Source organism: Sinocyclocheilus anshuiensis, unplaced genomic scaffold (assembly GCF_001515605.1).
Source record: "Sinocyclocheilus anshuiensis isolate Anshui unplaced genomic scaffold, SAMN03320099.WGS_v1.1 scaffold246, whole genome shotgun sequence".
NCBI classification, from domain to species: domain Eukaryota; kingdom Metazoa; phylum Chordata; class Actinopteri; order Cypriniformes; family Cyprinidae; genus Sinocyclocheilus; species Sinocyclocheilus anshuiensis.
In genome coordinates, this window is record NW_015542356.1 from 1288119 (window position 1) to 1297998 (window position 9880).

At 36.4% G+C, this 9880-nt stretch overlaps 1 protein-coding gene across 4 annotated transcripts in view; it reads left to right on the top strand.

Moving 5' to 3' along the window:
• Positions 1-279: 279 nt before the first annotated feature.
• Positions 280-9880, top strand: part of LOC107691744 (alpha-1,2-mannosyltransferase ALG9-like) — a 17728-nt gene continuing 8127 nt past the window's right edge. Inside the window, exons 1-12 of one of the 4 annotated variants that reach the window (XM_016490543.1) lie at positions 280-488; positions 1160-1346; positions 4101-4235; positions 4793-4863; positions 4948-5036; positions 5174-5309; positions 6607-6694; positions 6866-6971; positions 7091-7213; positions 7294-7448; positions 8267-8396; positions 8588-8735. In XM_016490543.1, coding sequence (XP_016346029.1) covers positions 316-488; positions 1160-1346; positions 4101-4235; positions 4793-4863; positions 4948-5036; positions 5174-5309; positions 6607-6694; positions 6866-6971; positions 7091-7213; positions 7294-7448; positions 8267-8396; positions 8588-8735 — 1541 coding nt within the window. In that variant the 5' untranslated portion in view covers positions 280-315. Of the gene's footprint in view, positions 489-1159; positions 1347-4095; positions 4236-4792; positions 4864-4947; positions 5037-5173; positions 5310-6606; positions 6695-6865; positions 6972-7090; positions 7214-7293; positions 7449-8266; positions 8397-8587; positions 8736-9880 lie in introns of those variants that run through there. The other 3 variants (XM_016490544.1, XM_016490545.1, XM_016490546.1) reach the window with 3 other exon arrangements.

Consider the following 9880-nt stretch of genomic DNA (forward strand, 5'->3'; position numbering starts at 1 on the left):
TTATTTCAGTTAGTCTGATTTATTGTCAGCAGGGGCTGGTTGCATAAACCACTTAGACTAGACTTAAAAAGTTAGTCATCTAATTTTTTCTCTTTAAGACTGGTCATAATTTCTTAAAGTCAGTTATAAAAAGGGAGAATGGTCTCATTTGAATCCAAAAGGTAAGTCTGATTACCTCTTGGCTAACAACTAGTTGGTCAAACTAGTTCTTAAGACACAGTCTTAATCAAAATAAGTCAGACTAACTGAAATAAGCCTGGCTTATTTAGTGAACTTGTTTTATGAAACAGGCCCCTGTCCTGCGTTCCTCTGGTGATGACGTCACGCGCAGCCAGTAGAAACATGGCGACGAAGGGTCTCCGTCAGCGCAACAGACGGGGAAGCAAACAAGACGCGAACAACGTGAACAGCACACCTACCGCTGACAACCGTGCAGCAAAAGACGACAAATATGTTGAGGACAATAAGTCCAGTGACCCCCGAAACGAGTAAGTACCCATTAGCCAGTCCAGCTCCCGCGCGGTGTAATGTTGTACTGTTGACAGCTCGCTAGCTCGCTAACATCAGGCTGTCTGGATATGCCAATAATACAGAGAGTAAACACATGTAATGCCAATAGACTATCTAAATAACACGAATACAGCGGGGAGAGACTGAAATAGTAAAATGTACTGTCCAAGCGACACGAATAAGCTCGCTTCAGTGTAACATGACGGCTTTCATTCATTAATTTGTTCACTCACATCGCAGCTCTTACGGCGTGCAAACACTGATCAGCGCTGTAAAACATGCTTTATATCATGACTGTTCTTTTAAAATATATGCCGTTTGTGGTTCATAAGCTGCATTGCTTTAGTGACACTAGATAGTGGCACAGTTTTTATTGCATATACGTATATTTGATGCTGTGTGTGTCAGGTGCACATTCGCGCATGTCCAATTTCATAATCTTCTTACATTGTAATACAGCGCATGAGGAATAAAATGACCCTCGATCAACGTTGTTGTGTTTTGTTCGGTGTGAAAATCTGGAATGTCTCATGCACATCTGTATTGGTTATGCTTGTGGATGAGTTTTAGACTGATACTATTTTAATACTGAAATAAATGAATGACAACCTTGTATAACCCTGTGCTCTGTTCCCATATTGCTTATTAGTTTGCTCCCAGATAAGCACATTAGCTCCTATCCCCCGCCTCTCCTTTACAGGTCATCCAGTAAGGCAGGACAGGTGTGGGCTCCTGAGGGCTCCACGGCCTTCAAGTGCCTGGTTTCAGCCCGCTTCTGTGCTGCGCTACTCAGTAACATCTCGGACTGTGATGAAACCTACAATTACTGGGAGCCAGTGAGTTACACATTTTCCTGGTTTACAGTTTTTTGGTAAGCTCTCGGAATACACCAATAAGGATGGTTTTGGACTGGCTGATGGAACTGTCACTTGTCCTATTGGCCTAGCACTGCATTCTCACTTTACTCTTACATGTTGTTATGCTTCTTTGCACACTTAGCATGAATTTGATCTTATGTGATTCATTCATTATTGTTGTTGCAGTTTCTGATTTGACAATTTCTGATGTCATGTTATTGAATCGGCTAACAAAGATTTGCTGAAATTGTGATAGAATGACTTGTAATAGAATAGTTAGTAGGGGTGTAGCTATCGATTATTTTAGTAATCGAGTATTCTACAGATTATTCCATCGAGTAATCGGATAAGAAGTAATTTTTCATTATTAAAGAGCAATACTAAATATACAAGAGATAATAAGATAGATCTCTTAAAATAAACAACTAATTTGTTTTCTTTTTAGAAAAATTCACATTTTTATTGCTGAAATTGCATACATTAATAACCGTGAAAACTAAACCCATTTAATGCATTTAATTGCCAAATTGCATTCAAAATGCAAATACAAATAAAAAAATAAATAAAAAACAAAAATCAATTTCACATTACTTTAAAAAAGGTAAACAGTACAAACTAAAACTAAGGCATAAATCTAAATAATAGTAATAAAAATAATAATAATACCTAAACATTGCATTTATGTTGTGCAACTTAACTTTCAAGTTTCAGCCTAACTAAAGCTCAAGCATAACATAAGCCTTTACTGTCTTCTTGGAAGGCTTTGTGGCTTTTGTGAGAGGCAAAAATCAGTGGACAGGAAGGTAACTTGGAACAAGAACAAGAGACCATACACAATTTTTAAACACATTTTTTCTGCAACATGAAATTAGAGTTATTTGGAGAATAAACCCTCTTAAATGTCCTCATTATCTAATGCCGTCTCTGGACCAGGGCTTGACATAACCTGGGAGGTTGATGGCTCCGTGTCAGAGTATTGGTTATGATTTTCGGACGGATCAGGCCTTAACTTAACATTCTTAACGAAAAAGTTGTCAATCGTTCTTTTCATCTTCTCTCATCATCCGCGGCTACATCCACTCTGTTTATCTGACGGGCCTAGGCTACTCACCTCTCTCTGTCTGTGATTGCAGCACACGCATTTTCTAACGTACACACGTACAGGAATATCTGGACCACGGCCAATCAGAGGGGGGGTCCACCCTTCACTATCTCTGATTGGTTTAGACCACGATATGGGCCTAATGTGTGTCTGTTGTTGAACCACAGGGAGACTTTCATAGTCGCGGAGACTTTTTTTTTTTCCTCGAACGGCTGGTCGCACCGGTGAGACCTCAGATTTTTTTTAGTCGCACCATTGAGAAATTAGGTCGCATGCGCGACCAAATTGGTCGCACTCTAGAGCCCTGACACTATAGCCCTAATTTCTCTAGGTTAACATTAGATTGAGCAGCCATGTAAAGTTTCTAATACTTACATATTTCAGATGATAAGCCATATTTGAGGTTGATGAATGATAGGCGAGCGTTTGGATGTCCTGACTGATGTACTGTATTACCACAGACTAACGTTAGCTGTTAACGATCTGTCCGTCGCGAACTGCGTGACTTTACCTGTGGATTTTTTGTTATTTAAATTTTTTCTGCGACTAATACAATTTTGGTCGACCAAGCCTTAGCCTCTTCTGGTCAACTAACGATTAGTCGACTATTAGGGGGCAGCCTTAATATGTACACAAAATACTTTTTAAAATTTGCAGTTACAGCTGGGTAAAAGGTATTATTAATATTAATATTAATATTAATTATTAATTAGTTTTTAATAATAGTACAATTAATGTCTATGTACATGGACATGTCATTATTAATAATAATTATTAATAACATAATTTTTTTTGCAATTAAATTATTGCTGGAACCTATAGCTTGTAACACCATGACAGCTTTTTATTCAACAACTATGACATAATGGTGCAAATCATTTATTATTTATTATGCTTAACTCATTATGTATTACATTATATATGTATAGTATAACTTCTAGCAATTATAATATAATTATTTTTAATATAATCATATGTTTTTATTATATAGAAATGTAATATTTTATGGTGGGACAAGTGAACATAAATTTATAATAGTTTTTAATTCATTTTTTTTTTTAAATTTATAACAGTGGTACAAAACATTTTTTGTCTTATATAATATATGTTGTTTATAATTATATATTTTTATTTATAGTTTTTAACATTTTATACTGTAACGTAATATTGTATATGTTATGTTATGTATACTATAACATATTATAACAATTATAATAGATTTATTTAGAATTGAATAATATGTCTATAAAAATGTATTATGTTTATGGTGTAACAAATGAATTTGCAGGGCAAGTGAAAAGCTGAACTACTGGTCTAACTGGAACAGCAGAAAGCAAATCCTCATTGTTGAGCCCTGATCTATGTCACTGTTGTATCCCATAATGCCCTGGGGTATTAATAATCCAAACCACTAGAGACTGTAAAGGTGCAGTTCAGATGCAAAAGCTTGCTTTTGTATTCAATAGAAAGTCATCATGTGTATTCCTGAACATAAACACACCATCAAAGTAAAAACCTTATGAATGGGCCATTTTGCTGAATGTCAATCTTCTTTTGAAAACTACCGAATTTGTATATAAAAGAAAGGTTCATTCATCATTTTTTTTTATTTCTCTCTTTTTGCTGGCCAGACTCACTACCTGCTGTATGGAACAGGAATGCAGACATGGGAATATTCCCCGGCCTATGCGATTCGGTCCTATGCGTATCTTTGGCTCCATGCCCTTCCTGCCTGCTTTCATGCCAAAATATTACAAACCAACAAGGTAAACTAGTCACCAACCTCAAACTGATTGTTTAGCAATTTTGATTCTGTGTTTTTTTTTTTTTTTTTAAGCATTTTCAATATAGTAGGATATTTTTATGACCAGTGAGGTTGATACTTATCCTCACTGGAATCTGAAAAATCTGACCCTTGGAGCTGGATAAAAGCTGTGGATCCACAAACACAACATGATGTAATAATGCGTTATATTTCACAATGATGAAAACTATGTTTCTTTGGGTACAATTTTGCTTTTGCTTAATCACAACTTTATCCAGGACTTCTAAAATGTCATTTTAAATGGCTCTCTGCTATAATATTGAGTTTTCGTTAAATTTAGATCTGGCACACCCTGTTATGCAAAGTGACGTTGTATTCAAAGTATATATTGTCAATTCGTGCATTCCATGGGAACTGGTGCTGCTGTATGTGCCATGCTGAACAAAATAAGATGAATGTTCCTTTTAGATGTACTGTATATAGGCCATTCATTATAGTCCTGCTTAGACATGTACAAATTGACTAATATGTTTTTTGGATTCTTTTGTTCCCATTCAGGTCCTTGTGTTTTATTTCCTGCGCTGCATGCTAGCTTTTACCTGCTGTGTGTGTGAGCTCTACTTCTACAAGTAAGTGCTACTATGTATTGCACCTTACATCAGCATTGGGCTAAAATAGGTGACTCTTACAACGAATGTGGTTTATTGACACAGGGCTGTGTGTAAAAAGTTTGGCCTGCATGTGGGCCGGCTTCTGCTGGCATTCCTAGTCTTGAGTGCAGGGATGTTCTGCTCCTCTGCAGGTGAGTCAGATCAGTGGCTCATATTTGACTTATCTGGTTGATCAGAGGAAATTAGATGACAACTGTTTGTTTTCCCGTTTTCTTTTTTGACATAATTTTGTGAATGCACTGCAGGTTAATGTGTTTGCTATGTGCAGCTTTCCTCCCCAGTGCGTTTTGTATGTACAGTACAGTGGTAGCTATGACTGGCTGGTTCCAGGGGCGCCCAAGTCTGGCTGTGCTGGGTATTGCAGCGGGGGCCATAGTGGGCTGGCCCTTCAGTGCCCTGCTGGGGTAAGAAATAATCAATATTTTATATGTAGAGTGACAAGAAGGGTCCAAAATATTTTCTACCACAAATAAATCATGTCCTCCCATAAATATTGCTCATCTGACATGAACTTGTATTGCTGTATTTATATTAAAATGCATATTTTTATCCTTATGAGAATAAGTATTTGGTTGATTCGTATTTTAAGAATTCTTTTTTTTTTTTTTTTACCCTAACATTTTTGTTTTTGGGGGTTTAATCCATTTAATCCAACATTTCTCCCAGACATGCATTTTATTTGCTCACGACTGGTTGATAAATCTGAGTCAACATTTTAAAATAAATATTTAAAAATAATAATATTTTAACATAAATTGATACTTACAGTACACACTACCATTTGAAAGTTTGGGGTCGGTAAGATTTTTAAAAAGAAACTATTACTTTCATGTAGAATGCATTTACTTAGCATTACATTGATCAGAAGTGGCAGTAAAGACATTTACATTGTTACAAAAAATGCTGTTTAAAATAAGTGTTGTTCTTCTGACACTTCTTTTTGTTTCTTCATCCAAGAATCCTGAAAAAAATTTTTCCACAAAAATATTAAGCAGCACTATAATAATTAACAATGTTACTTGGGTATCAAATCATTAGGATGATTTCTGAAGGATCATGTGACACTGAAGACTGGAGTAATTCAGCCTTGCATCACAGGAATAAATGACGTTTAAAAAATATATTAAAATAGAAACCATATTTTAAATTATAATAATATTTCACAATATTACTGTATGTACTGATTAAATAATTGCAGCCTTGGTGAGCATAAGACTTTAAAAAAAAAAAAAAACTTTTGCTAGATGCTTCCTTTTACCGTTTCACCTAATGTAACTTTTAAGTCTGCAGTTTTATGATAGGACTTAATCAGTTACCTATTCAAACATGGGTCTTTTTCCACTGATCAGAATTGTGAATATTTACATGTTCAGCAGCAGGTAGATGATCCAGGTTTGACTGCGACCAGGGTCATGTCCTCATCCCACTTCTTCTTTCCCACCACTGCTATCCAGTCTACTCTATACTTCCCTCCAATAAAAAGCAAAAAGCCTCCAAAAATAATAATAAAAAAGTGGTTGTAAGACTGTAGGTCTTGTAGTTTATTATACTGTAGTTCCTTTATAAATGAATATGGCTAGTTACTATGTTTCATTTACTCAACAAAGTCAATATTTACTCGGATTTGGTGAAAAGCCATAGAAATAATCCTGATCAGCCAACTATGTGAATTTAGGCTTTTTTTACTGATTGTTGTTGCAGCATACCCATTGCCTTTGACCTGCTGTTTCTGAAGAAGAAGTGGAAGAGTTTTATCACGTGGACTCTGGTGGCGTTGCTCCTCTTTCTGGTTGGGAAACTCATTGATTTCTGTGGATACGGAATTGTTTTTGTGTCTTTTTTATCTGACTTGAGACCCTGAGATTCCATCAATAACAAAATGGAATTTTAAAATTAAAAAATATCCAAGTTCGGTGTATTATACTGATATGATAACACTTATCGTTACATGTTTCTGTAGGTCCCTGTTGTTGTAGTAGACAGCTACTACTATGGAAAGCTGGTGATTGCTCCTCTGAATATAATACTATACAACATGTTCACTCCTCATGGGCCCGATCTTTATGGTAAACTTCAAATCATTTGTATATACATTTAGAAAAGAATATTGACTCATATTAAAAATAAACTAAAATTGTTTACAGGAAAGTACTTTTTCATTACAATGTTTTTTTCTTTCTTAAAGGCACAGAGCCCTGGCATTACTACTTTGTGAATGGTTTCCTTAATTTCAACATTGTATTTGTGTTGGCCCTCTTTTCTCTTCCTCTCACGGCACTTATGGAGGCACTGCTCCAAAGATTCAATGGTAAGAAGGATTTATCTTTGACTTGTTTTGTGATATGCATGTAACGTTCTGAACAGTCTGTTAATCTGTATAAATTGCAGTTCAGAACCTCGGCCGGCCATACTGGTTAACCCTGTCACCTATGTACCTGTGGATGCTGGTGTTCTTCACTCGTCCGCATAAAGAGGAGCGCTTTCTGTTTCCCATCTACCCTCTCATCTGTCTGTGCGGGGCAGTGGCTCTATCATCACTGCAGGTTAGAAACAGTAGACTGAATTTTTTGCTGATTGTGATACAGTGGTACTGAATGATTAGCATATCCATTTACCATGATATTTCTTTACTCTGCCGTTCAAAATTTCGTTGTCTGTAAGATTTTTTTTTTTGTTTTGTTTTTGAAAGAATTCTCTTATGTTCACCAAGGCTGCATTTATTTAAACAAACATACAGTAAAAACAGTCATTTTGTGAAATTTTATTATTTATATTATTTCTTTTTTAAAATGAATAAAATGTAATTTATTCCTGTGATGGCAAAGCTGGATCAGCAGTCATTACTCCAGTCTTCAGTGTCAGTGTTTAGAAATCATTGTAATATGCTGATTTGGTGCTCAACAAAACAGTTCTAATTATCAGTGTTTAAAACAGTTGTGCTGTTTAAAATATTTGTGGAGAGTGATGCACGTTTTTTTTTTTTTTTAAGAATTCAAAAGAACATTTATTTGAAAAAAAAAAAAAAATTAAACATTGAAATAAAATTGGTATCAATAGGAATTGTAACAAATGTCTTTACTGTCGCTTTTGATCAATTTAATGCATCCTTGCTGAATAAAAGTAGTCATGTATTTAAAATAAAATCGTACTGATTTCAAACTTTTGAATGGTAGTGTAACTGAAACTTTTCAAAACAAAACATTAGTATATGTCCAAAAACTATGGACAACTGCACATCTTTATTGGCATATTTCCTCAATGTTGTGCAAATTAGTTTGCTGTTAAACCTGTGTAAAATATGAATGTGATACTTCAAATCATTTCCCATTTTAAACTGTTTTCTGTCTGTTTATCCATGTAGAAATGCTATCACTTCATATTCCAGCGCTACCATCTGGAGCACTACACCATCTCATCCAACTGGCTGGCTCTCGGCTCTGTGCTGCTGTTTGGAGTGCTCTCGCTGTCCCGATCTGTGGCCCTCTTCAGAGGTAAGGATGTTGAGAGAGCGGGACCAAGAGATTTTGGCCAGTTCTGCTGAAATTTGCCCTCACAGTAGAGTTATCTAGCTGGCAGATGAAGTTGATGATAAAACAGAATGATAAAAATCATATTCTTTACCTTGTGCAGTAAAGTACTGCTTTTGTGATGTCTCTCACATGGGGTTGCTGTGTGTTTTAAGGCTATCATGCTCCACTGGATTTGTATCCAGAATTTCATCGCATTGCTAAAGATCCTACAATCCACACGGTTCCAGAGGGAAGATTGGTCAATATTTGTGTGGGGAAAGAGTGGTACCGCTTCCCTAGCAGCTTTCTGCTGCCCAACAAGTGAGTTTGAATTCTAATTAAATTCTCAAAGACTGCACATAAATTTAAACTACCGTTCAAAGAGCTAGTTTTTTTTGTTGTTTTTTAAAGAACTTAATAGTTTTATTCAGCAAGAATGCATTAAATGGATCAAAAGTAAAGACGTTTATAATATTACAAAAGATTTCAAATAAATGTTTCAACTGCTTTTCTGTTGAACTTTATTCATTAAAGAATTTTGAAAAAACTTATTTCCACAACAAATGTTAACATTTACATTTAATCTTTTCGCAGACGAATCTTTTGTCCAAAGCGACTTACAGTTGGGGAATACATAAAGCGATTCTTCTTAATGAGGCAAACAGACACAGGAAGTGCTCGCAATACCAAGTTTCAGGCATTTGTTCAAATAAGTACAAGCTAGAAAGGGATAGAATAAATAAAGAGAAAGACGATGTTTTTTTTTTTTTTAATTTTAAATTTAGGATGAAGTCAAGTAGCGTCGAAAGAGATAAGTTTTCAGCTTTCGCTTGAAAATTGTCAGGGATTGAGCATTCCGGATAGGGGTGGGAAGATCATTTCACCAGCCAGGAATGGTGAACGAGAATGTTCTGGAAAGTGATTTTGAGCCTCTCTGTGATGGTACCACGAGGCATCGCTCACTAGCGGATCTCAGACTTCTGGAGGGGATGTAAGTGATTTTGAGCCTCTCTGTGATGGTACCACGAGGCGTCGCTCACTAGCAGATCTCGGACTTCTGGAGGGGATGTAGATTCGTAGTAGTGAGTGGAAGTAGGCGGGTGTTGAGCCTGTGGCTGTTCTATATGCAAGCATCAATGTCTTGAACTTGATTCGAGCCGCAACCGGTAGCCAGTGCAAGGAGATAAAGAGAGGGTTGACATGGGCTCTTTTGGGCTCGTTGAAGACCAGTCGTGCTGCTGCACTGAATTTTTGTAGAGGTTTGATTGTGCTTGATGGAAGTCCAGCCAGAAGAGCATTGCAGTAGTCCAGCCTAGAAATGACAAGGGCCTGGACAAGAAGTTGTGCAGCATGCTTCGTTACTCTCAGGGATAGCCTGATCCCCTAGCTCAGTCTTTTGAGCTGTAGGTGATGTTCTTTCATCCATGCCGAGATGTCCGCCAGGCAGCCTGAGATCTGAGATCCGT